The sequence below is a fragment of the Chiloscyllium plagiosum genome, unplaced genomic scaffold, assembly GCF_037043375.1.
Source record: "Chiloscyllium plagiosum isolate Xiang-an unplaced genomic scaffold, Cpla_swu_hap1 HiC_scaffold_47, whole genome shotgun sequence".
NCBI lineage: Eukaryota > Metazoa > Chordata > Chondrichthyes > Orectolobiformes > Hemiscylliidae > Chiloscyllium > Chiloscyllium plagiosum.
Window position 1 is genome coordinate 13,622,404 of NW_028270185.1, and position 27,430 is coordinate 13,649,833.

The following is a 27,430-nucleotide window of genomic DNA, read 5'->3' on the forward strand; positions in this document are numbered from 1 at the left end:
TCCACAAGTGTGGCCGTACCGAGAACACCCATATCCTAGGTGTTAGAAGAGGAAAATCTTTCTTCTCCCTTTTAGTTAAATTCAGTGTTAAGGTTGATCTCAACGTCCTTGAGTCATAGGAGGAAAAGTTGACAAAACTTCTCATTCCTGATCACTTGCCTTTTTTTTACTTGCCAGAGATGGATGTGTGTAGACATCAGGTGGGCTGAGATGGTTAACGTACATTGTGGATGCATGGTCTCATTCACACTGGGAGAAAGGTTTTTGGAGAGCACCAAAAGGATGTCAAAAACGTCCTCCAAACCTGTTCCTACATTTGATTAAAATCGTGTCTGACCTGGTTGTAGTCTCAACTGAAAAGAAATGCTGGACATCACAGTAGAGAGAAAGCAAGTTAATGTTTCAAGTCTAGATGACTCTTCATAACTCCTTTCCCTAAACCTGTTATCTACCAAGAGTCAAAATCAGCTCTGGACAGCTGTTGGCGTCAGACAAAGGCTTTACAGTGTGTTGGCATTCCCATGGGGCCATTCAGGATTCGTACCTCTAAAAGATAGACCACTAAGACGTAGCTGGACGAAAGAATCATTGGTTCAAATGGCGTCCTGTGTCAATGACCCAAAGCCTACTGCTTTCTGCCTCTGACACCAATAGAACTACAACTCCCGAAAGGCACGCGGAGTGCAGCAGCTTCGTGCGCAGGCGTTGTCGTCCGGAAGGGAGGTGAGGAGTTCTGGCTGCCCTGCCCCTGATCCACCCCCGTCGTGTTGCCCAGCAACTAGATCCGGGTCCACGGTCGGGAGTAGCTGACACTGTCCGGAGCGAGTGAAACTGACACAGCGAAAGGTTACAATGTAGCCGAGCGCGCTGACTGGACGCACAGGGTAAGTTACAAAGTGTCAACCTCATTACCTTTCTAAAGTGGATACTTTTTGTAGCAAGGGAAGAATTACTGCTCCTTGGGGTTTTTAAAAAAAAAACTTAATAGAGCAGTTACTTTGACTTGAAGTCCAATTTCCCCAAAGTGTGCTGGGATCCCCCGCGATCCTGATTTTTCTTTTTGAAAGACTGACAGGGAAAAAGAAAAGTGGAGACGGGGAAGGCGCGCGGGGGAGAGCGGGGGGAAGAAGGTAAGAGGCGGTGAGAATTGCGTGAGTACGACTTCGTAAATAGCGAGTGATTCATCGCTGAGCCTGGCAGGAGAGAGCGCCTTCGGGATCGTGACGAATACAGCAGACTCCGCGCCGACCTTGTCCCCTCCTCTCCAGTTTAACTCTACTGGGACCGTTCAGAAAGACAGACACACAAAGAGAGAGCGAAACATTCTGGGAGTGGGGTTAGAATTAAAGCAGTTTGAAAGTTTTGCATCCGCGCTGAAAGTTCCGGAGATACGGCGCCTCAGTGGACACAGAGCTCCGATTGCAGCGAGGTCGCCAGTGACCAAAGGGGGTCACAGTTGATTGGTTGTAAGAGACTATATGAGTGACGGCGACTGTCCAGCTTTCCGTGCTGTCTTGTGCCTGTCAGTGGCGTGCTCCATATCCCCAATACCTCACATGAGTTTTTACGTATTGGTCTAGATTGGTCGACTTCGAATCTACACTATCCAGCAATCTTAACCACCACCTCCCCAACTCTATCCCTTTCTCTCCCATTCCATTCTCTTGTGCCCTCTGCGCTCCGTTTCTGTTAATGTTCCCCTCACCTCCTTTCTATTATAGCTCCTTTGTATTGGTTATCCCCCCACCCCGACCCCCTTTCTCTATATGGTCTCGACTCTTTCTTAGCTTTTGTTTGCCTATTCAATTCAATCGAAGCTAAAGGAGAAAAATGTCAATAAATAAATGGTTACTTAATTAAATATGAGAGGATTCCATAGACCAAGTTCAAGATTAGAAAGATGTGGCAAAGTGATCATGGCACTAAACTAGTAATGCTGACAGCCAAACTAATCTCTGGAATTACATTTCAAATACCACCACAACCACTAATTCTTTGATTCCAAATCAGCTCTCCTTATCTGTCTGGCCTAGATGTGACTCCAGGTACAGCAATGTGATTGACTCTCAATTGACTTCTGAAGTGATCAGACAAACTAATCAGTTCTACCAAATCACTTTTAAAAAAAAAAGATAAACTTGATGAATCACTTGGCATCAAACTGGGCAGCGGAAACTACAATGGCACCACCAGCTAATTGGGAGAGCAGTCCCATAGGCAAGTAAATAACAGCCTGACACAGTCACACTCATCAAATCATACCTGACAATGTCCCAGACAGCACCACCACCATTCCCAGAGTTGATGCCATAGTGATATACAGTTAGAAAGGAGATGTCCTGGGAGGTCTCAACATTGACTCCAGACCCCATGAAGTCCTAGTGTCATTATGGCAAATTTAGGCAAGGAAACATCCTGCTGGCTACCCATTACTGCTCCCTTCCTCCACCTCATCTGATGAATCAGTTCTTCTCCCTGTTGAGCACCAATTGCAAGAAGCATTGAGGTGAGATACTTCGGTCGCCATCTCCAGCAGTAGCTCAGTAGTACCACAGCCTGAGCTGACCCAGTCCTGAAGGACTTAGCTGCTAGTTAGGGTCTGCAGCAGGTGGCAATGGAACCAACAGAAGGGAAAAGCCTACTTTACCTCATCTTCACCAATCTACCTGTCACAGATGCATTTGTCCATGACAGTATTCCCCTCCACAATGTTGTGTGGTACTATACCATGGGATTTTAGATTAGAGTGGTGCTGGAAAAGCACAGCAGGTCAGGCAGCATCCGAGGAGCAGGAAAATCGACGTTTTGAGCAAAAGCCCTTCATCAGGAATAGAGGCAGGGTGCCTGCAGAGTGGAGAGATAAGTGGAGCCCTGGAGGCTCCCTGTCTCCATTCCTGATGAAGGGCTTTTGCCCAAAATGTTGATTTTCCTGCTTCTCGGATGCTGCCTGACCTGCTGTGCTTTTCCAACACCACTCTAATCTAAACTCTGGTTTCCAGCATCTGCAGTCCTCACTTTTGCCTATTACCATGGGATACTGGTGGGACACTGGCTATGGTAAAGGCTGTGGGTGTTGTGCTTCAGAACTAGCTGCATCCCTAGCCAAGCTATTCCAATGCACATATAACATTGGCATGTATCCAAACATGTGAAAAACTCTCTAGGTATGTCCTGACCACAAAAAAAAACAAGACCAATCCAACTCAGCCAATTACTGCCCAGTCAGTTTACTTTCAATCATCAGTAAAGCATTCAAAGAGGCCTTGACAGTGCAATCAAATGGCACTTGCTCACTGATGCCCAATTTGGTTCTGCCAGGGTGACTAAGTTCCTGACCCAATTGAAGCCGTGCTTGGTCCAAAACAAACAAAAGGGCTGAACTTGAGAGATGAGGTGAGGGTGAGTGCCCTTGATATCAAGCTGGGATTTGACCAAATGGAGCCTCAAGGAATCATAACAAAACGGTAGTCAAGAGAAATTAGGAGGAAATCTCTTCACTGGCTAGAGTTATGCTGTGGACAAAAGAAAATGGGTGTAGTGTTTGAGGTCACTCAACCCAGGACATTGCTGCAGGCATTCCTAATGATAGTGTTCTGGATCCATTCATCTTCAGTTGTTCAAAAATGTGGAAAATTGTCAGCACAGTGCTCAGTGGTGAGTTCGATTCCAGCCTCTGGTAACTGTCTATGTGGAGTTTGCACATATTCCCCAGGTCTGCATGGGTTTCCTTCAGGTGCTCTGGTTTCCTCCCATAGTCCAAAGGGGCCATGATATGGAGATGTAGGTGTTAGACTGGACTAGACAAAGTCAGGAGTCTCACAACACCAGGTTACAGTCCAGTAGGTTTATTTAAAATCACAAGCTTTCAGAGTGCTGCTCCTTCGTCACTTCACCTGATGAAGGAGTAGAACTCCAAAAACTTGTGATTTTAAATAAACCTGTTGGACTATAACTGGTGTTGTGAGACTTCTGACTTAGCCCAAAGATGTGCAGGTTAGCTGATTGGCCTTGCTAAAATTGTCCTAGTTTCCAGGGATGTGCATGCTAGGTAGATTGTCCATGGGAAATGCAGGTTTACAGGGATAGGGTGATGGGGTCTGGGTGGGATGTTCTTCAAAGGGTCAGTGTGGACTCGATGGGTCAAATGGCCTACTTTCCCACTGCAGGGATTCTATGAATGAATGACCTTCCCTCCTTCATAAAATCAGAAGTGGGAATGTTTGTGATGATTGCACAACGTACAGCACCATTCATGACACTTCAGATACTGAAGCAGTCCACTTCATATGCAGTAAGTCCTAGGTGATATTTAAGTTTGGACTGGTAAATAGTAACATTTCTGCCATGTAAGTGCCAGGTATTGACTATCCCTGAACAATTGGAACATATGGGAGTGCGACTGTTGTGGTGGAGTTGTAGTGTCCCTATTTCTGAATTAGGAGACTCGGTGCCCAGAAGAACTTGAGGAAATGCTGCACTGCTGAATGTTCCATCTTTTAGGTGAGTGAACAAACTTTGCCCCCATTTTTCATCTTCAGGAGTACAAAAGATCCTGTGACACTATTTTGAAGAAAATCGGGGCATTATTCCTGGCTTTCTGGTCACTATATATCTCTCAATTGACATCATACAAAAAGATTATCTAGAGTCTAGGAGCTTCTTGTGAGCAAATTTCCTGCCGTGTTTCCTAAATTGCTTTTTGAACTGCAGCTCCTGTTGTAATTCATTGACTTTAAAATGTTTCGAGACATCCAGTGGTCAGGAACTGTGCTATAGATATGCACCTTTTATCTGCCTTGCATTTTCTCTTGATCTTTTATGAAGAGAGAGCAAAGCAGCCAATCCTTCCTCATATACCATTCCCTTAACAACCACCTGCAGTCGTAGAGTGCCAATAAAAATATCCCCAGGTGCTTCACAAAATGTAGCCAAGAATATACTAACAATGAGCTATACCAGAAATATTAGGACAGGTGATCAAAAAGATGCTCAAAGAGAGTTTTTTAAGGAAAATCTTTAAGAAGGACAGAGGACATTAGGAAGGGAATTCCAGAGTTAGGCTGATGAGGGCTCTTGGTTCAACTATGTAATTTTCCTTTTTTTTTGTCAAGGAGTGGAGTGAATCAGTACTGACTCATGTGTAGGCTCCTCTCCTCCCCTTTACACTCCCACTGATCCCTTCAAACTCCTCCAGGTAGAAATGTTAGTTATCCCATTAACACCTTGCATCCCCGAACCTTCTGTAATCTGCAATTCCTGTCCTTATAATTAAGCACTGCACAATAGCTTGTGACAAAGGTTAATATATGTGGATAATATGTATACTTTCCTAGCTACCGTCAGTTCTGAGGAAGGGTCACAGTCCGGAACGTAAACTTTGATTTCTCTACACAGATGTTGCCAGACCTGCTGAGCTTTTCCAGCAACTTCTGTTTGTGTCGTTATTAATGTATGTGGAGTTGGCCAATAACTGAATGCATGGCAAACTGCCCAACAAAGAAAGCGAAAACTTGGACTTTGGAATGAGTAACTCAATAGTATATTTTGCAGATGATAACACATTTTAGAGGAGGTGGATGTGCAGCAAGCACAGAAAAAGAAGCAACAAAATATAAGACATTAGAAAGTTTGCGATTAACAATTTGTAAAGATGGGCTATGGCAGGAAATGCAGGAAATCACATGGCTTAGAAAATAAAGAACATAATAGAAATTGAAATAGATAGAAAAGCAGAGATCTAGGAATATTGGAGAACTAAAAGCTGCACTGCAGATCATTAGAACAATGGAGTTATCGACGTAACATTTCTACAGATATACTGTATGAATCAGAAATAATGAAGTTATGAAGAGTTATCTAGACTCGAAACATTAGCTTGCTTTCTCTCCACTAATTGTATAGTATCCTAGTCAAGTGCACTTAGCATACAATGCACAGTCCGATCTCCATAATTTAAAAAGGATACAGGAGCATAGATAAAAAGAACATGGAAGTATTTACAAGAATGGTACAAGAATTGAGAGATTACAACTATTTGCGAAGGTAAGCTATACATTAATTTTGGCTGAAGTGGTAAAGGCGAGTACAATTACAACATTCAAAAGCCATTTGGACAGTACATAGATAGGAAAGGTTTAGAGGGATATGGGCCAAATGCAGGCAAATAGGACTAGTTCAGTTTAGAAAACCTGGTTGACATGGATGAGTTGGGCTGAAGGGCCTGTTTCTGTGCTGTATGACTCCATGAGTTATTGGAACAAATGCAGTGGAATTCTATGTGATTGCTAAGTATTGCTGGACTGAAGGGAAGAATCTACAAGGCAACTATGAGACCAGCCATGTTATTAGATGCATAAACTTGGGCAAGATGAAGAAGAGAAACTGTGACTGAATATTGATGCTGAGATGTGGAATAATAGGAAGGAAAATCAGAAATCAGCACATTAGGGGTCAGTGAAGATTGTGTTGAAGAAAGTAACTAAGAAGAGACAGAAGATGTCATGGTTATGGGTTAGGCTGGAAGTGTGATGAAATGAATGATTAAGATGGAACTCTTAGGAAGAAGGGTTGGCACAGTAGATGTAGATAGAATGCTTCCACTTGTGGGATAATTCAAAACTAGAGGCCAGATGTGTAAGATAGTTACTAGGAAATCTAGTAGTGATATAAACAGAAATGTCTTCACACACAAGGTGGGTAGAATATAGAATTAGTCATCACTGTAAGTGCTTGAGACAAATAGCTTAGATACTTTCAAAAGGAAACGAGAGGAGTATGTAAGAGAAAAAGGAATAGAAAGATTCCCTTAAGGGGTGAGGTGGAAGAAATGGAAAAAAAGGTATGTGTAGAGTAACTGGACTGACTGGCTTGTTCCTCTGATGTATGTACCATATAGTGTTGTCATATCTATTTCTGAGTTACAGATCTCTATATACTTTATTGAAACAGGGAGACCAAAATTACACACAACTTCAGATGTGATTTCACCACATTTCAGTTTGAAATGAGCCACTGCAGATTCAGACTGAGTGCACAACATAAAATTCACGTAGCTCTCTGCTCATGTTTTCCGTGAACTGGCGCCGCAGTCGATGAAAGCACCTTTCCTGCTGAGCTCCATTCTTGGTTCCAATCAGATTGAACGGCACATACCTGGTCATGGAAATCAAAGTAATGGGGTGATTGATCAGAGGAGACAGGTTTGCCATCCCATTCCCAACATGTTCCATATACAAGAAGGACGGGTTGCACCTGAACTGGAGGGGCACCAATATCCTGGGCTGGCTAGAGCTCTACAGAAAGGTTTAAACTAGTTTTTTAGGGGGATGGGAACCGGAGCCACAGATCTGAGGATGGAGTAGCTAGTGAACAGCCAGATACAACATGCAGAGAGTCTGCGAGGAGGAATAGACAGCTGATACGGCAAAGTTGCAGTCAGTAGGATGGGTTGAAGTGTGTCTATTTTAACACCAGAAGTATCAGGAATAAGGGTGATGAACCTAGAGCATGGATCACTACTTGTAACTATGATGTTGTGGCCATTACAGAGACTTGAATATCACAGGGGCAGGAATGGTTGTTGGATGTTCCAAGGTTTAGATAGATCAAAAGGAATAGTGGGGGGAAGTAAAAGAGGTGGGAGTGGCATTGCTTATCAGGGATAGTATCACAGCTACAGAAAGGGAAGTCATCAAGGAGGGTTTGACCACAGAGTCAGGATGGGTCGAAGTCAGAAACCGGAAAGAAGCAGTCACATCATTGGAGTTTTCTACAGAACCCCCACTAGCAACAGAGACACAGAGGAGCAGATTTTGGAAAGGTGCAGAAGTAACAGTTGTTGTTGTCATTGATGACTTTAATTTTCCTAATATTGGAACCTCTTTAGTTCAAATAGTTTGGATGGAGCAGTTTTTGTCAGGTGTGTTGAGGCAAGGATTCCTGACTCATTAAGATGGGCTGACTAGAGGGGAGACCATTCACCCCCTCCGAATGAGTAGCGCTCCACTCTCTCCACACCAACCCCTAGTTCACCATCAAACCTGGTGACAAAGGCAGGGTAGTAACCTGGATAACGAACCTCCTTTATCGCAGAGCCCGAATGTCAACTTTCTGACACCACATCCTAAGTCCCCCTTGCCCATGATCCCACCATGACCCATCATTGCTAAAATTCCTCACACTGTCTGTGACCTTATTGCCTCCAGTAATCTCCCCTCCACGGCCTCCAATCTCATAGTGCCCCAGACCCGCACTGCCCGGTTCTATCTGCGCCCCAAGATTCACAAGCCCAACTACTCCAGCTGATCCATCATTTCGGCATGCTCCTGCCCCACCGAACTCACCTCGTCCTATCTCGCCTCCATCCTCTCCCCCTTGGTTCAGGCACTTCCCACCCACATCTGTAATACCAACCACAACCTCCATCTCTTCAGTAACTTCCAGTTCTCCGCTCCCCACCCCCCCAGTGCTTTAGCTTCACTATGGATGTGCAGTCCTTTTACACATTAATACCCAACAAAAATGGCCTCCAGGCCCTCAGCTTCTTCCTCTCCAACAGACCCATCCAGTCCCCCTCCACCAATGCCCTCGTCTGCCTTGCTGAATTGGTCCTCACCCTTAATAACTTTTCCTTTAACTCCCCCCATTTCCTCCAAATTCAGGGGGTGACCATGGGCACTGAGATGGGTGCCACCTATGCTGGCCTCTTTGTGGATTAAGTCATACAGTCCCTCTTCAGTACCTACACAGGCACTGTGCCTCAACTCTTCCGCCATTACATTGATGACTGCATCGGTGCAGCGTCCTGTACCCAGGTTGAACTTGAGCATTTCATCAACTTCGCCCACCCTCAAATTCACTTGCTCCATCTCGGACACCTCCCTCCCCTTTCTTGATCTTTCCATTTCCATCTCTGGCGACAGTCACCATTTACTACAAACCCAAAGACTCTCATAACTACCTGGCCTACATCTCCTCCCACTCAGTATCCTGAAAGAACTCCATCCCGTTCTCCCAATTTCTCTGCCTCCGTCACATCTGCTCAGACGAGGAGACATTCTACACCCAAGCATCCCAAATGTCCACCTATTTCAAACAATGTGCCTTTCCCACCTCTGTCATCCCCACAGCACTCCACTGCGCCACCTCCAGCCCCTGTTCCACCTGCTCTAAACCCCCCACAATACAATAAAGACAGAGTCCCTCTTGTCATTACCTAACACCCCATCAGCCTCTGTATCCAACGCATAATCCTTAAACACTTCTGTCAACTCTAACAAGACCCCACCATCAAGAATATCTTTGCCTCCCCACCCCAATCTGCCTTCCTCAAGGACTGTTCCCTTTCCCCACCGACACCCCCAATCTGGTACACCATCCACCTCACCTCCATCCAGGGCCCCGAACAGTTCTTCCAGGTGAGACAGAGGTTCACATGCCTCTCTTCCAACCTAATTTACTGCAGCAGGTGCCCCTGATGTGGTCTTCTCAACATCGAGGAGATGAAATGTAAACTGAGGGAACGGTTCGCCGAGCATCTCAGCCTGGCCTGCAGGGGCCGACCGAACCTCCCAGTCACCACCCATTTTAATTCCCCTTCCCACTCCCTTTCCAACATGACCATCCTAGGTCTCCTCCGTTGCCACAATGAACCAAACCGCAAATTGGAGGAACAACACCTCCTCTTGCGTCTGGGCAGCCTACAGCCCGGAAGACTCAACATTGAATTCTCCAATTTCAAATAACCTCCCTTCCCTTCCCCCAGCTCCCTTCCCAGCCCCCTCCTCCTACGTTCCTCTCCTCTCAGCCACCTACGAGATTCATTCCTCCCAATGACCAACCAGGTTGTACCCTCTACCTGTCTTCACCTATCCCCACCCTGCCCACCCCCTTTATCTGCAGCTCTCCTTACACCACCCCCAGTCCTGAAGAAGGGTTACATCTGAAACATCGACTTCGACACCTCCTGATGCTGCCTGGCCTGCTGTGTTCTTCCAGCCTCCTGCTTGTCTACCTTGGCAACAAACCAGGCCAGATGTCTGATATCTCAGTAGGAGAGCATTTTGGTGACAGTGATCACAACTCCCTGACCTTTACTATAGTCATGGAAAGGGATAGGAGTAGATGGTATGGGACAATATTTAATTGGGGAAGGGAGAGTTACAATGTTATTAGGCAGGAACTGGGGTGCCTAGATTGGGAACAGATGTTCTCAGGGAAATGCATGACTGAAATGTGGAGGTTGTTTAGGGATCACTTGCTGATAGTGCTGGATAGGTTTGTCCCACTGAGGCAAGGAAGGGATGGTATGGTGAAAGAACCTTGGGTGACAAGGGATGTGGAACATCCAGTCAAGAGGAAGAAGGAAGCTTACTTAAAGTTGAGGAGACAATGATCTGACAGGGCTCTAGTGTGTTACAAGGCAGCCAGGAAGGAATTGAAGAATGAACTTAGGAGTGCTAGAAAGGGGCATGAGAAAGCTTTAATGGGTAGGGTTAAGGAAAACCCTAAGGCATTCTAAATTTATGCGAAGACCAAGAGGATGGCCAGAATGAGGGTAGGGCTGATCACAGTTAGTGGAGGAAACTTGTGCCTGGAGTCAGAGGAGGTAGGGGAGGTCCTTATTTAATGATTTGCTTCAGTATTTGATGTTTGTGAGGACAGTGTGAAACAGGCTTATATGACCGAACAGGTTGCTATTAAGAAGGAGGATGTGCTGACAATTTTGAAAAATGTAAGGATGAATATCCCTGGGCCAGATGGGGTACACCCTAGGTTACTACAGGAAGTAAGGGAAGAGATTGCTGGGCCTTTGACAATGATCTTTGCATTCTCACTGTCCACTGTAGTGGTGCCAGATGACTGAGGGTGGCAAATGTTATTCCCTTGTTCAAGAAAGGGAACAGGGATTATCCTGGGAATTATAGACCAGTCAGTATGACGTCTGTGATGGGCAAATTATTGGAGAGGATTCTGAGAGACCGGATTTATGATTACTTCAAAAAGCATAGCTTGATTAGAGATAGTCCGCATGACTTTCTAAGGGACAATCATGCTTCACAAACTTTATTGAATTCTTTGAGGATGTGACAAACACATTGATGAAGGTAGAGCAGTAGATGTGGTGTACATGGATTTTAGCAAGGGGTTTGATAAGGTTCCCCATGGTAGGCTCATTCAGAAAGTAAGGAGGCATGGGATACAGGGAAATTTGGCTGTGTGGATACAAAATTGGCTGGCGCATAGTAGGCAAAGGGTGGTGGTAGATGGAAAGTATTCAGCCTGGAGCTCAGTGACCAGTGGTGTTCTGCAGGGATCGGTTCTTTGTGACTTTTATAAATATCTTGGATGAGGAAGCGGAAGGGTGGGTTAGTAAGTTTGCCAATGACACAAAGGTTGGTGGAGAAGTGGATAGTGTGGAGGGCTGTTGTAGGTTGCAACGGGACATTGACAGGATGCAGAACATCAGTCCCCACTTACTCCAGGATGCAGAACTGGGCTGATAAGTGGCAGATGGAGTTCAACCTGGAAAAAGTGTGAAGTGATTCATTTTGGAAGGTCGAATTTGAATACACAATACAGGGTTAAAGGCAGGATTTTTGGCAGTGCGGAGGAACAGAAAGATCTTGGGGTCCATGTCCATAGATCCCTCAAAGTTGCCACCCAAGTTGATAAAGTTGTTAAGAAGACATATGGTGTGTTGGCTTTCATTAGCGGGGGATCGAGTTAAGAGATGCAAGGTTATGCCACAGCTCTGTAGAGCCCTGGTTAGACCACACTTGGAATATTGTGTTCAATTCTGGTCACCTCATTATAGCAAAGATGTGGAAGCTTTAGAGAGGGTACAGAGGAGATTTACCAGGATACTGCCTGGACTGGAGGACATATCTTATGAAGAAAGGTTGAGGGAGCTAAGGCTTTTCTCATTTGAATGAAGATGGATGAGAAGTGACGATAGAGGTGTACAAGATGATGAGAGGCATAGAGTGAATAGTCAGAATTTTATTCCCAGAACAGACATGGCTATCACAAGGGGGCATAATTTTAAGGTGATTGTGGGAAGGTTTAGGGGAGATGTCAGAAGTCAGTTCTTTCCACAGAGAGTGGTGGGTGCCTGGAATGCACTGCCAGCGGTGGTAGTGGTAGTAGTCAGATACATTAGGGACATTTAAGCGACTCTTGGATAGACACATGGATGATAATAAAATGAAAGGTGTGTGGGTTAGTTTGACCTTAGAGTAGGATAAAGGGTCGGCACAACATGGAAGGCCGAAGGGCCTGTACTGTTCTATGTTCCGATTTTCAGCATTCCTATTATTTTTATTCCCTGGTCCTCTTGGATCAAGCGGAGGCCATTCAGCCCAAAGAACCTGTTCTGCCATTAAGATCGTGGCGGTTTCACATTCTATTCACCTACCTGTAATCCATGCCCTTTGATACCCTCAACCCACAAAGATCTCTGTGTCTCAAACATGAACACTCGCTGCTGGGATGATTATTTGTTAATTATCCTCTTCTTTCATCGTGATGTGGATGAGTCAGCCATGACTCGCGTGTAGGCTGCTCGCTCAGCCCCCACTGGTCCGTAGTCTCCTCCAGTTCGAAATTTACATCTTTTCCGTTAACTCCTTGAGTTCCGCCTTGCTTCCTATAGCCCTCTAATTCCGATATGTTTTGAAATGTGTTCCTATTTGAGGCAGTGAGGGCCGCTTTTATTTCTCATCAGGTAGAGAGTGCCCCGAAGGCACAGATGCTGGAGTCACGACAGGGGAAAGGACCCTGAAAGCTTTCAAAAAAAAAATCTGCCAAAATGCTAGATTTTATGAATTCACAAGCAGTTTGTGTGGGATTTGAATCTTTGACACCTCCAGGTTAATTGCTGGGAATGAACATGCTGGAGAGCAGGCTCTGATTGTAGCTAGCTGCCAGGTTACCGACTCAGAAGAATGTGAGAGTTTGTAACTATCTCCTGTGCCGTTTGGTGAGTAGGAGGTACCCTCTCTGGAACAGTCAGTCAATGTGGGGCTGAACGGCAGTGGATAAGCTGCTGCCGGTTAGAGGGAGGGATCAGGCCGGGCTACCTTTCAGTTTCACTTCCTGTGTGTGGGTTGGCTTTACTCTATATCATGTGATAGGGTATGGAGGGGGGACTCTCAGCTGCTTGTTTGATAGGAACCAGTCGGCACTGATCCAGCAGCTTGGGGTATCCCTGGCAGGTATGTAAAGATTTATAAGTTCTCGACACGTTTAAGGAGAAGTTAGATAAATAGGTTGAAAGGAATATTGGATTGAATACTGGCAGGATTGGAGGGCGCTCAAACCCTAGTATGGATCAGTTGGACCGAATGGCCTGTTTCTCTGCTCTTTATAGTGGTGAGCTGAAGCATTCAAGGGAAGCGGGAAGGCGGAATTTTGAGTCAAGAAATTCCCGGTTGGTGTCTTCACCAGATCTCTAGAAGACTGACTGTTACTTCTGAGCTGTCGCTGTATTTGGGATTGTGACCAAGACCGTAGAGATGTTCCTTCTCTCGCTGTATATCTATCTATCCGTGTCTGTCACTGACGATTCGGGGTTTCCATGTCCCAAGCTGTTCCAGGGAGCGGGAGATTTTGTTTTAATTCTGCTCCAGATTTTATTTGCAACTTGCTTTGAAAGCCCCGCCTCTAGAGCCAGTCATGATTTGGAGGTACCGGTGTTGGAGTGGGGTGGACAAAGTTTGAAAATCTTACAACACCAGCTTATGGTCCAACAGGTTTTATTTGGAAGCACTAGCTGCTCCTTCATCAGGGTGGGATCAGTCAAGTCGAGATATCACTGTGATTTGGGAGGGTTTGAAAGTCCGATTTCGGTATTAGGAGCTGGACATGTCTGTAGACCCCCATCTGTGTGGCTATAGGCGAAGGTTTTTATCTGGGGAGGAAGGGAAGGTCCCTCTAACCTCCTTCCAACCTCAGGGCTCTACTCCCTTGACTATTTTAGACAAATTGTACAGTTGTCCTTTTTTGGTCCATTCCTGTTGTCTCTGGAGACCTCCAGTTTGTTGACTGCCTTTCTCCCTGTTCCGTGGAACGATTGTCGCCGTTGTATTTCAGACTTCCTTTACTGATTAATATTGTTCCCGCTAGTTGCAAGTGCCTTTCACGGCGAGGGGTGTCGCTCTGAATGAGACACGCCCCCCTGAGTCTGTGACTGAAACCGGGATCTGAAGCCTCGGGTGAGGAATCAAGTGATTTGTGGCTGGAGGAACTGTTGGAGATGTAAAGACCATTATATAATCCACCCGCTGTTGGTCTCCCACTAGAACTGAACATCTTTGTACAGGAGGCAAAGTTTCCCTTTATTTCTCACTACTCCAGTGAAGTGTATGTCGTTTAAATGTAGAAACAGTGGACAGCCAGTATGTATGCAGTAGGCCCCTAAAACAGCATCGAGATAAGGCACAGAATATTTTGTTATTTGTGATATTGATCAAGGGAGAAACGTTGGCTCAGATTATCGGCCAGACCTCTCTCCTTTTGAAATTGGATCGTTTTACGTCCACCAGAGAGAAATGTCTTGGCTCAATACAACGTGTCATGAGAGTCTGCGCTTCCGACAGAACTGCACTCGCTCAGTATTGGTCAAGGCTATTGCTGTTGAACTCTGGGCTGGGGCTTGAACCCACAACTTTCTGAAGCGAAAGTGCATTGAGGCACAGCTGGCGTCCATGAGAGTGGTTTTAACCTCTCATGTCGGTACCTTGTTCAGAGTCAACACAGTAAAGGCAAGGAATTTGAATTATATTCTGTAAGGAAGTGTTGTCAATGAGAGAGGTTGTCATAGACTGCTTATTCTGTAGTTAGTGAGGTGTTCACAGGGTAAATAATAACGCACTTCTTTACTGCACAGAGGAACACTTAATCAAGATGAAAGAAATACATCCAGTCTTCAGTGATGCAGTGTAGAAGGCTGCGAACATGGGCAAATAGGATGTTTAGTTTGGGAAACCTGAATGGCGTGGATGAGTTGACCTAAGGGTCTGTTTCCGTGCAGACTTTATGACTTGTTCTTCACTGTGTGAGACTGACCAGAGAGAACCTGATGATACATGAGCAGTGATCTATCTGATGTGGTGGCATAGCAAACACTCTAAGTGGCCACAATTTGTAACTTTATTTTTAATTCATACCAATGGGATGTGGCTGGGCCAACAGTTATTGCCCATCTCTAATTGTCCTAAAGAAGGTGATGGCAAGTTACCTCCATGAACTGTTGCAGTTCTTCAGTGTAATGGCACCTACAGTGATATGAGGTTCGGAGAGTCACTTCAAGCTGTTCTTATAGTTTGCTGGAGTGTGCAGAGGAAAGAGGAAGCACGTTAGTCATAGGAATGCTGGGAATACAAAGTTCAGACGGCAGCAATGAGTTAAACACAAACTTGCAAGCATGACTGGTTACAATGTCTTCTGTTGCAATTCTATCTTATCCATGAGTTCCTCCAGTAACATTGTCTCCCACAATCTATTAAAGCTCAATCCTGGTGTCCTTAACTGTAACATGGAATCATAGGAAAAGTAGTTTCTCATTTCTATTGAGCTTTGCACAAAGCGTTTTACAGTCACTGAAGTGCTTTTAGAGTCTGGTCACAGTCATAATGTGGGAGACACACCAGTCACTTTGTACACAGCAAGCTCCCACAAATAGTGCTGACAATGAGCAGAGAATCTGTTTATTTTCTGAGATAAAATAATAGAAATAGAAGTAAGCCATTCAGCTCCTGAATCCGATTCATCAAGCAACATGATTATGGCTGATGGTCAGTCTCACCGCCGTACTTTTGCTTTCTCTCTGTGACACTTCTCTAGAAATCTATCTTTCTGAAACATTTTCAGTGACTTTGCATCCATAGCCATTTGTAGTAAAGAATTCTACTAGTTCAACAGTCTGAATGAAGAAATTTCTTACCTTGTGGCTTACCTCATATCCTGAGATCATTCCTCCTCAAGCTAGACTCCAAGCCACAGAAAATCATCTCTGATGTTGTTTAAGGGATATATACATGCTGAGAAATTGAATAAATCTCTTCCTTTTGAGATTTGCACAAGAATAGACAAATAACAGTTTCAAGTCTTGTTCAACAGACATTGCCTCTGACATTTCTGCATGGAATGATCCGTGGATATCAGACTAGATTAATATTCTTGAGTCTACATGATGGTTGATGCAACAATTTAAGGAGGATTAAATCTAGCAAATTTATCTTCAGCCACCAAAAATCAGTCAAGTACATTCAATTGTTTAATATTTCACCTCTCGAAAGACACTTCCAACAGTGCAGTATACCCTCAACCCTGCCTGGGTTCTTGTGTTAAATCTGGGGGGATGGTCAAGTCTCACTCCAACCTTTTAAACTGGAGGCAAGAATGCTTCCACGGCCAAGTTTATTCATAAATCTACAGTGTTTGTAATCTCTTAGCTTTGATGTTCCTCTCTGACTAAATTAACCCACTTTTTTTAAAAAAAAACCTCATGCCCTCAGCTCTCTTCAGAGTTCCCCAAAAGTTTTTGTTTCCAATTGTGTGGCAAAACTAGATACCGTTAATAAAATATTTACATTGGTAAATTCACAGGAATTTGGGAAAAGCTAAAGTTTTCATTTTTCAAAACGAGAAGCTGGTGGGCTGACCTGAAATTATGAAGACATTTGATAGTGTGGATGCAGATATGGTGTTTCCACCTCCCAAAACAAGGGACAAAAAATATGAAACAGTGATAAATCAATGGGGAATTCATTGAAAACCTTTTTATCCAGAGAAAGGTGAGAATGTAGAATTACTATCACCAGGTGCAGATGAGGTAAGATAAATGAACTTGTTTTAGAGAAGTTTAAGGGTGAAAAGGGTCAAAATAATTGGGTTAGGCAGAGAGTTATGAAGAAGCTCGTGTTGAGCATAAAGGCTGGTTTGGATCCATTAGAACCAAATGGCTTGTTTTTCTATACATACCTTGCAACTGGACCTGAACTAATCCAAATTCTCCCCTTTGCTTTTAGGTGTGAATGGATCTGAAGATAAAGTGTGAGAAGCACGGACAACTTACTGGTTTGTGAATCTTTCAAAAGCAGCCAATGGCTGCAAGCAGGTGTGTAAAAAAAAAAAACTTGAGGCAAAATCGATTCTTGTATAAAGTAGGTAGAATGAGCCGTTGGCGGTTAGTAACTATCCATTTCTTGTGGAAAAGAGAGCTTATATGTTTATTCTACAATTTATCCTCTTCCTTCATCAGGTCACTTGCTCCCTGAGTTGGGGGGGGACAATCCAGTGAGAAGTTTGCCATCCCCCTCTCCACCTCTCCCTATTCGTTCTTGAGACATCAATAAGTTTCATTTGACTTGTGGACAGTCAAGACCCATTGATTTGGAATGTCACAAGTCATTTAATGATTAAAAACCTGCAGGCTACATGATGTCAGTTGTGGCTCAGTGATTAGCCCTTCCATCCAAGTCAGGAGTTCCTAGCTTCAAGTCCATCACCAGGACATGAGTTCAAAGTCTAGGCTAGCACTCCAATTTAATATACACTGTCAGATGAGCCATCTTTTAGATGAATCATTAAACAGAGTCCTGTCTACCCTCTTGGGTGGATGTTAAAGATTCTATGACACTATTTCACAGAAGAGCTGGACAGTTTTCCATTGTACCTTCACCAATATTTTTCCCTGACTCAATTTTTTTTTAAAAATCATTGCTGTTCATGAACTGGTTGCCGTGATAACACACATTATTTTATTGACTGTAAAACACTTTGGGACATCTGGTGGTTGTGCAATTTTAGACAAATGCAAAATTTGTTTTGGGGTACAGTAATCTAACGATTCTGTCACTGGGTCAGCAAGGTGGAGCTCCTCAGTTCAGATTCTACCATAACAAGTTGTAAAATTGAATTCAATATTTTAAATTTTTGTTTTGGGTGGCAAACAGAAATTGGCAATAAATATTGAGGTTGCTGTTAAAAACCTAATTGCATCACTAATGTCCTTCAGGGGAAGAAACCTGCCACCCAACTATTCCTGTCTAACACCTAGATGTTGACCCAATGTCCTCAGGATAGTAAGTGCTGACTGGCTTCCAAGATGCAGGTCTCGATATGATTGTTGCAGTTTCATGGTTATTCCACAGGGTTCTGTCCTTACCAAAGTGCACTCAGTGAAGATTATTAGACAGTCAGTGGTCACTGGAAGCAAGCAACAATTTTCACTTGTAAATTAAAACACCACAAGGAATCTCACAGAAGTATAATTTGGCAAAAGTTAACACCCAGTCAAAGAAAGAAACGTTACACTAGGTGATCAAAAATGAAATGTTTTAAGGCCTGGGGAATATTGCTGAACAAAGAGACCTTGGAGCGCAGGTTCTTTGTTCCTTGAAAGTAGAGTCACAGGGAGATAGGATAGTGAAGAAGGCATTTGGCTGTTTGCCTTGATTGGTCAGTGCATCAAATGTAGCACTTGGGAGGTCATGTTGTGGCTGTGCAGGACACTGGTTAGGCCGCTATTGGAATACTGTGTGCAATTCTGGTCTCCCTGCTGTAGGAAAGATGCTGTGAAACTTAAAAGGGTTCAGAAAAGATTTACAAGGATGTTCCCAGGATTGGAGAGTTTGAGCTACAGGGAGAGGCTGAATAGACTGGGGCTGTTTTTCCTAAAGTGTCAGAGGCAGAGGGTAATCTCACAGAGGTTCATAAAATCATGAGGGACATGGATAGGGTGAATCGTCAAGGTATTTTCCCTGGTGTGGGCGAGTCCAAAACTAGAGGTCATAAGTTTAAGGTAAGAGGGGAAAGATTTTTCTAAGGGACCTAAGGGGCAACAATTTCATGTAGAGGATGGTGTGTGTATGGAAGGTGCTGGTACAATTACAGCATTTAAAAGGCATAAGACTCTGATATCTGGATGGTAAATGAATAATAGGGTTTAGAGTCATTATAGGCCAAATGCTGGCAAATGGGACTAGCTTAATTTAGGATATCTGATGGGCATGGATGAGTCGGACCGAAGGGTCTGTTTCCGTGCTGTCTATATCTATGACTGAGTATCTTAAAGGAGGAAAGAGAGGTTTAAGGAGGGATTAAAGAAGTTAGGACCCTGGCAGCTTAAGATATGGCCAACAATGGTAGAGTGAAAGAAGTGGAGGATGTGTGAAAGACTAGAATTAGAGGAATGCAGTTATCAGAGGCAAGTACATTTTGGAGAGGGGGGAATTGAAATTCAATGCGTTTATAACAGAATCTCTGACAGCAGATCGCGATGGTGAGGAACAGCATACAAGTTCCCCTGATCCCTTTTCCACAAGGGAGCAGTGTCTTTGGCAAGCTGGGGGCAGAGGGCAGATACAGAGACATGGCCAAGAGACCGAGGAGGAGGAGGAAGCCAGGACATCAATAGAATGTTTCTGTTTCTGGCTAGAAAATCAGAAAGGAGAATTAGCGCTGGCATTACAACTACTGGGTATCCAGCTATTGTTGACTGACAGTGGTTAGAAAGCTGGGAAGTGCCAGTGGCAACCAAAGTGAATGATCTGTACAAAACTTCTGAATGCAACAAATCCAGAGGAACAATACATCTTTTTTGGGTCTGGGAGACATGGTAATTGGTATTATATGGTAATAGGAAATTAACTGGAGGAGCTTCTCCAACTGAATTCATTACCCAGCTGGTTAGAGATCAGGAGTCAAGATCCTCGAGCCTGCTTGACCATTCAGTAAGATAATGGCTGATCTGTTTGTGTTCCAAATTCCACATTCTCACCTACCCTTGATAAGTTTGATTCCTTTGCTTAGCAAACATCCATCTGTCATCGTCTTCAAAAATATTCAATGACCCAGCTCCCACTACCTTCTGAGGCAGAGTTCCCAAATCCTTCAACCCTGAAAAAATTCTCCTCATTTTGGAACTAAAAGGGTGACCTGTAAATTTAGACCAGTGCCCCTAGTTCTGGACTCCCTCACAAGACAAAATATCCTTCCCACATTCAGGATCTTATACATTTCAATCAAGTCACCCCTCGCTCTTCTAAATTTTAAATAGAAAAGAGACCAGACTGTCCAAACTATCCTCATAAGACAACCTGGTGGCATGGTTGCTCAGTGGTTAGCACTGCTGCCTCACAGTGCCAGGGACCTGGTTTGATACCACCCTTGAGTAACTGTTGGTGTGGAGTTTGCACATTCTCCCCGTATCTGCGCATGATTCCTCCAGATGCTCTGGTTTCCTCCCATGGTCAAAAGATGTGCAGGTTAGGTGAACTGGCCCTGGTAATTTGCCCTTGGTATCCAGGATGTGCAGGCCAGGTGGGTTACCCATGGGTGGGATGCTGTCTGGACGGTTGGTGTTGACTCAGTGGGCCAAATGGCCTGCTTCCACAAAGTAGAGATTCTATGATTCTAATCCATTCATTCTGGGTGTGAGTCTCGTGAACTTCATCTGAATCACTTCAAATGAATTTACACCCTTCTTTAAATAAGGTAATTAAAACTGCACACCCTATTCACAATGTGGTCTCAGCAATTCCCTGTGTAACTGAAGCATAACATTCTTTCATTTTATATTCAGATCATTATGTAATAAAGAGATTGTTTTCCACTAGCCTTTTGCATGCTGTATCTGCAGAGTGACATTTTCATGAATCAAAACATCTAGATCACGTTATACCTCCAAACTCTGCAGTCATTCTCTACTTATTCTGCTTTTTCATTCTTCCTGCTCAACTTCAAATTTTCCCACATTGTACTCCTCTCTCACTCACTCAACTTAAGTCCTTCTGTAAATACTTTATTATTGCTTCTTAATAATAATTTGCTATCTCAGTGGTGTTGTCTAAAATTTTATCTCCCATGCCTTCACTCTCCTCTAATTCATTGATGTAAATAGTAATCTTTGAGGCCTCAGCTCCAACCTCCTGTGGGAATCTACTTGTCTCACCCTGCCAAACAGACAGACACATTTATTTATGAATATGCTGTTTTCTGCCAACTAGAAATAACCCTGCACCATAATTTTTCTTTTTCCAACAATAACTGGAGCAGGCATGCAACACTTGAATAGCTAATCAACTGGCAGCACCATTTTAGCCAGCCAAGCCTCATGGAGCAAGAGAGAGCAGGGCAACAGCAAAAAGTTTATGTAGGTCCATGAATAGTGCAGACCAAAGCCACTCATGGCAGCTTAAAAGATGGGAAATTGTATTGGAGTGAGCCACGGAGAGATCAGGAGTGTATTTCAATAATGATATGCTGATGGATCTGTAATATTTGGGTGAACATCCATTGTAAATAATTAATTCCTCTAAGTTATACTTTTCCATTATCTATAAATATTGCCATGGAATTTTAAAAATCGCTCTTTTATAATCTTTGTACACTGTTTTTGTTAATTGTCTATTACACACGGATGGTCAGAAACAGTGTAGGTCAACAAGCATGGGGCTGACTGGATTTGGTGGAACGTAGTACATAGCATGGATCTTCAAAAGCTGAATTTCATGGACCGGCAGGTGGGGGTTCATTGGCCATAGGTACATCGAACAGTTGAGTTTGAAAGTAGGAATGGTGTGAATGAGAGTTTCAGCAGTTAATAACTGGTGATATGACCGAGGTGGAAGAAGGTAGTCCTCCTGGTGGAGAGGATAAGGAGTCAAGAGCTCACCTCTGTCTCAAATAGGGTGCTGTGGGTGCAAACATTTGGTTCAGTTTCAATAGCCAGGAGGAGAGATCGGATCATTAATAAGGGAATGGATTTAGTTCAGTGACAAAACAATGGTTCAGTTTATCCAGTTGTTAATTAGAGTAAATCTCTGCACTTACATTACTGGCTGATCTTCACTTTGAGTTGAGAATGTGGTGCTGGAAAAGCACAGCAGGTCAGGCAGCATCCGAGGAGCAGGAAAATCCCTGTTTCGGGCAAAAAACCCTTCTTCAGGAATGTTTAATTTGAGGTTAGTTCTGGCACTTTGACTGAGCTACCACAACACAAATTGGGGTCAACCTCCTGGACTGAATGGCAGGATTGCAGTGGGTCACCAGGAGGAATAAATGCAGTATTCATGATGAAAGTCTAGAATCTTCAATCTCCCACCCTTCATTAATTGGTTGGATCTGACCTTTCACTTCCTCGCTTCCCTTTCACCAGAGCCCCTCAAAACCCCAAACAGGTGAAATGTGATATACTATATTTCCTGTTCACAACACAACCACCTCTACACTGGAGATACCAAAAGTGGACTGTGTGACCAGTTTACAGAGTGTCTCATTCAGTCTGCAAGTATTACCCTGAGAGTTTGATTGTTTGCCACTCTGATTCTTCTGTCCTCCACCTTTCAAATTGATCTAGTGAAGCTCAGTGCAAACTTGAAGCTTCATCACATCATCTTTCAACTGGGCACTTTATACCCTTCAGGACTCAGCATGGAGTTTGATAACTTGAGAATAACTATGCTCTCATTTACTCAAGATAAGAGCTGTTGGTAATTTTTCTGCTTTTCCCACTTCCCTTTTGGACCAAATTTTGTTCCTCATTCCTTGCACCATTACATCTCCTTTTGCTTTGCAGCATCATCCCATTAGTCACTCCTGAACCCTATCACTCAAGCTAAGTAATGGATGTTCGGAATCTGATTTGAAAACAGGAAATAGCCAGTCTGGTGATATTGGCAGAGAGACAAAACTGAAACCTTAAACTCTGTTACTCTCTCTTTATCAATAAATTATTTTAGCGTGAGTAATTATGGAATTTCCTACCTGTATTACAAATCTCTCCCTTTAGATTTTCTTCCCTTCTCCCTACTTTTGTCTCTGACTTGTATTTGTGTTTAAAAATTGCTAAATCTTAATGTTTTCCTGGTTATTATGAAAGATTGCAATGTTTACTTTGCCTCTCTCTGCAGTTGCTGCCTGAGTCTGGTGAGGATTTTTCACCTTTTTCTGTTTTCAGTGCTGATAGTGTCTTTTTGTTTTGTGCAGTTTTCCGTTGGGTAAAGGAGTGAAGCGGAAACGCCACGAGGATGATGGTGGTCAGGCTGCAGCAGAATACACTCCACAAACCTTCCATTGTGGCACATTGCTCGACATCTCTCTGCTTAAACTGCATCAGAACTGTGTTCTGGCAGAGCGCAACTTACACCGCTCCGTGCTGATTGCCAATACCTTGCGCAGGCTGCAAGCGGAGATCCGCTGGGAGAATGGTCACAACACGATGCCCAGTGAGATGCCACTGCAGCCACCTGAGCAACTTACTAGTGGTGCCAACCAACTACAGCCCCTCTCCAAAATGGGAGAGGAAATCACTGATCTAAACAACAACATTGCCAAAGCACCCTCGCCAAGCCTCACTGAAGCACCCTTCTGTCTCCTCTCTGGCAATGACAGCTCATTGTCCTCTGCCATCTCCACCATACTTCAGGACCTGGACTATGTGGAGGACCTGAGCACCCCTCCAGGCCAAGCACCTCCCGAAGATGACCATCTCTTGCCGCTGAAGCCAGTGAGCCCAGATCCCCGGCCGGAGCCCAGATCCCTTGATTCCATCTTCACAGCCTTTGAAATTGCAGACTCAGATGACTTCCTTATTGACGGTTCCCTTGATGCAATCTTTGAAGACATTGACACCTCTATGTATGATGTCCCGCAGGGCTTCCCTGCCGGGGCCTGTCCCACCATCCAGCCTAACAAAGCTTCACGAGGCATCCCTTCAGCAAAGCCCCACAACAGCCGGACAGACTTTGAGTTGGAGAATCTGATGGACCTTCTTGTTGGTTGATACTTTGTGCAAGGGATTTATTCCCTTTTTGGAATATTAACTGGTATTTTTCCAAAACCCAAAAGACTTGGACAAGAACTACCTGGGCTGCTGTTCCACCTCCGTCTTTTTCTCTTTGCAGAGTTTCTAGCCTCTAAATATTCTTCTCTGTAGAGTCCCCACTTTAAAGCCACTGGGCTCATACCTTTTGTCCCCCTTGGGAAAAGACAGTTTTAGCTTCTGCTGGCAGACCAGTCTACATGTCACATGCCTAAATGGATGGAGACTGGATTTGCACACAGGGAGGCAAAGGAATAGAAGTTTGCACTGATAGAATTCTATGCGGTTAGATAGGAGGAGGCCCATACGGATACCAGCATAGTCCATTTCGGCTGAATGGCTGACAGGATGGGTGGTCCTCTAATCACCTCTGTCAGAAGTGGTGAACAGAGCGTTCCTTTGGGCTGCAGATGACCTACTTGTGTGCATCCAAGCATGACCATAGTGGGGAGGGGTAATTAATTGGTAATAAGTCAGATTGCTCACCATCACCTTCTCAAGCACAATTAGAGATGGGTAAGAAACTCTAGCCTTGTCAGCAATGTTTCCTGTTCAGTTTGCATGCATGTAGCTGTTCAGAGGGCCCGTGCACAGCATTGGTGTGCCACACTGTTTGCAGCATCAATTTCTGGTTCTGAAAGTTGCTGCCACATATGGATCTAAGTTCCATGCAGAAGAAAAAATGTAGCAGGAACACTGCTTGTCAGTGAAGTTCACATAATTTTCTTTCTTACAAGAAGTTTCCCTCTCCCATTTTCCATGTTTCTAATGCCCAGTTGAAGAGTTCATGCCTAATTTTAACTTTTCTGTATGTATGTTAATATTGAGATTTTGTGTGTGTATATAATAGATGTGTGTGTGTGTGTATATATATTTTGTCCTCTGCATGCCTTGGTTACTCCAAGTTGTTAACGTTTAACACTTGATGAACATCAGCAAGGGCCTGGATAAAGATGCAATGTCATTTGATCTATTTATTTCGCAGTGCATTTACCTTTCCTCTCCTGAAGGTGCTGACTCTCCCTGGATATAGGTTGCTCATAACTGGAGTCTCCCTGGGGTACAGATTCCACAGGGCCCAACTCTTCCTGGGGACATAGTTTTCATAGACTCTCCCTGGGGTGTGGGCCCCACAGTCCCTGATTCTTTATCCCTCTCCCCTTGTTGCCCTTCAATGAGGTGCTCTGCCCAGTCACTGCCTACTCTTTTTGACAGTGATGGCACTAATATATTTCAATGCTGTAACTTTTATGTAAAGCAGACATGTCCTATGCTAGCTTCCTGTTGGAGGTGGGATGGATGCAGATTGTCCTGGCGCACACTGCAGGCAGAGTGTGCCAGCATTAAACCTGGTGACCAAGAATGATCCACCCAATGTATTTATAGAGCAGACAGGCAAGATTTGGGGGCGAAGGGACATAAAGGAAAGAGCCAAAGGAACAAGCACCAGCAAATCTTGGAGACACTCTGATCATAACAGTGAAGCCGGTCTTCGTTCCCCTTCTTTGTTCCCGTAGCACCCAGTCCCTTCCTGAATCTGTTCACATGTGGCTCACTCCAGTCCTACTTTCTTCCATGCCTGCTTTTGTTAGCATTAACTAAATAATGAAATTACACTGTGCTGCTTTTGAGCTATATAAAATTAATTTAAGAACAACAATAAATATTTTTGTTTTGATGTTTCCTATATTGTTTCTCGCATTCCTGGCAGTCACTTCTCACAGTTCAAAGGTTTACTCTCTAGGTCAGTAGTTTTTCACCTCTGACATTGGGCCTCAAGATCTGACTTGTTAAAGGGCCACATGGTGATTCATACTGTCCAGAACAAATAAACGTTTGGGGGCTTGGTTAGCTCAGTTGGCTGGACAGTTGGTTTTACAATATAGAATGATACCAACAGCTTGGGTTCAATTCCCACACTAACTGAGGTTTCCGAGAAGGACTGCCCTTCTCAATCGCTCCCCTTGCCTGAGGTGTGGTGACCCACAGGTTAAACCATCACCAGTTGCCTCTTTGTAAGAAGAGAGAAGCCTGATGGTCTGGTAAGACGATGGCAACTAACTTTACAGTTCGTCGAAGTACGAAAGACTGGAGTTCTAGCCATTCCTCAATCTTCCCTTGACAGGGATTTGGTTTTGACCGGCCAACAGCATCTTGGATAATAGATAAAGTCAGATTCTGGGAGAGTGGGTCCTGACCCCCCCCCCCCCCCATCATTGTAAATGAAATCCCTCTGCAAAATAGGTATTGACAATACTACTAGAATTGTGTTGGAATTGAACAAAATGCACCACCTGAGGCCTAAAGTGATGGCATATTGTAGTTTTAGTATTTAAGTTGCATTTCTGATTGAAATTACTTCAAAAGTCTTAAGGTGAGTGAGAGGACCAGGGATGAAATGCTGAACTTGTGTTACAACAGCTCCAGGTAAATGCTACTTTCTTGAAATAAAACAAACTGTGAATGCTGAAGAACTGAAAAAAAACAAATTGCTGATGAAACTCCTAGCTCATATCTTTTCTGAGTTGCTGTACTTAGAGCTGAATGAAATATTCCAAATGTTTTGCAACCATGGATTTCTACGACTCTAGATTCATTTCCACCCCATTCACTTTCACGGTTGACTTAGAATCATAGAATCTATAGAGCGTAGAAGCAGGCTCTTCAGCCCATCAAGTACACACTGACCCTTTGAACAGCCGCCCCTCCAAACTCACCCTATTCCTACATTTCCCATGACTAATCACCTAGCCTGGACACCACTGGCAATTTAGCATAGCCAAGCCCTCTAGCCTACACATCTTTAGACTATTGTCGGGGGGAAACAGAGCACCCGGAGGAAACCCGCACAGACGTGGGGAGAATGTGCAAATGCCACACAGTCACCCAAGGCTGGGATCAAACCTGGGTCCCTTGCACTGATAGAGAGCAGTACTTGCCACCGTGCAGCCACTTATGCTCAAGACCCCGATTCGAGACCACAATCCATGTTAAACTTGAGTGCTACACATTTAGCCATATTGTCGTCGAGTTCTCAATCCAAATCCCAGCCAATGCTATCACGGGGATCTCGACCCTAAACCACTTAAAATTGTACCCTAAACCCTAACGCAATTTGGAGGGTAATTAGAAAATACTTAGAACGGATTAGGTAACACTCTCTCACATTGCTGGAAAGAATGCCAAAAAGGAATAACTTCTGATGGACAAAAGACCTCTCATTTCCAACCCCTCTCCGTTGCACGCTTTCTTACCTCTGTTTTGTTCCGTTTTATTGATGGCATTCCAGCAGTCTGGAGTTGGAACGTATTAACGTTTTAAAGTTTAGTTGTAACCTTAGCCTCACCTGTTCATTATCTCGCCACTGCACCGCCTCAACCGCAAGACGCAACACAATGATTTTGAGTGTGGCTCGCAATTGTATTCCAAAATACTACATTGAACTCGCTGAACGAACAAAAACTGCTGGAAATATTCAGGTTAACCAGCATCTGTGAAAAGATTAATGTCATGACACTTCAGTCACATATGAAAGGGACTGCACATCCTGGTGACAATGGAGGGAGAGAGAAGCTGCACATTCTGGTGTGGTGGAGTGAATGA

The 27,430-nt window shown here is 44.1% G+C and overlaps 1 protein-coding gene and 1 long non-coding RNA gene across 3 annotated transcripts; one reads left to right on the plus strand and one right to left on the minus strand.

Moving 5' to 3' along the window:
* The first annotated feature begins 769 nt into the window (after positions 1-769).
* Positions 770-25,510, plus strand: LOC122542858 (SERTA domain-containing protein 1-like). 2 transcript variants are annotated; one of them, XM_043680959.2, is made up of 3 exons: positions 770-884; positions 17,031-17,119; positions 22,993-25,510. In XM_043680959.2, exons 2-3 carry the CDS (start codon positions 17,106-17,108, stop codon positions 23,786-23,788), a joined length of 810 nt encoding a protein of 269 aa, XP_043536894.2. In that variant the 5' UTR covers positions 770-884; positions 17,031-17,105; the 3' UTR covers positions 23,789-25,510. The 2 variants fall into 2 exon arrangements, with proteins under 2 accessions (XP_043536894.2, XP_043536893.2); XM_043680958.2 differs by lacking the exon at positions 770-884 and adding an exon at positions 13,143-13,214.
* LOC122542859 (uncharacterized) lies at positions 6,910-13,033 on the minus strand. Its single transcript, XR_006309875.2, has 2 exons — positions 12,416-13,033; positions 6,910-7,152 (listed from the first exon to the last, which is right to left on the minus strand). It is a non-coding gene; the product is annotated as an uncharacterized LOC122542859 (long non-coding RNA).
* Positions 25,511-27,430: the final 1,920 nt, after the last annotated feature.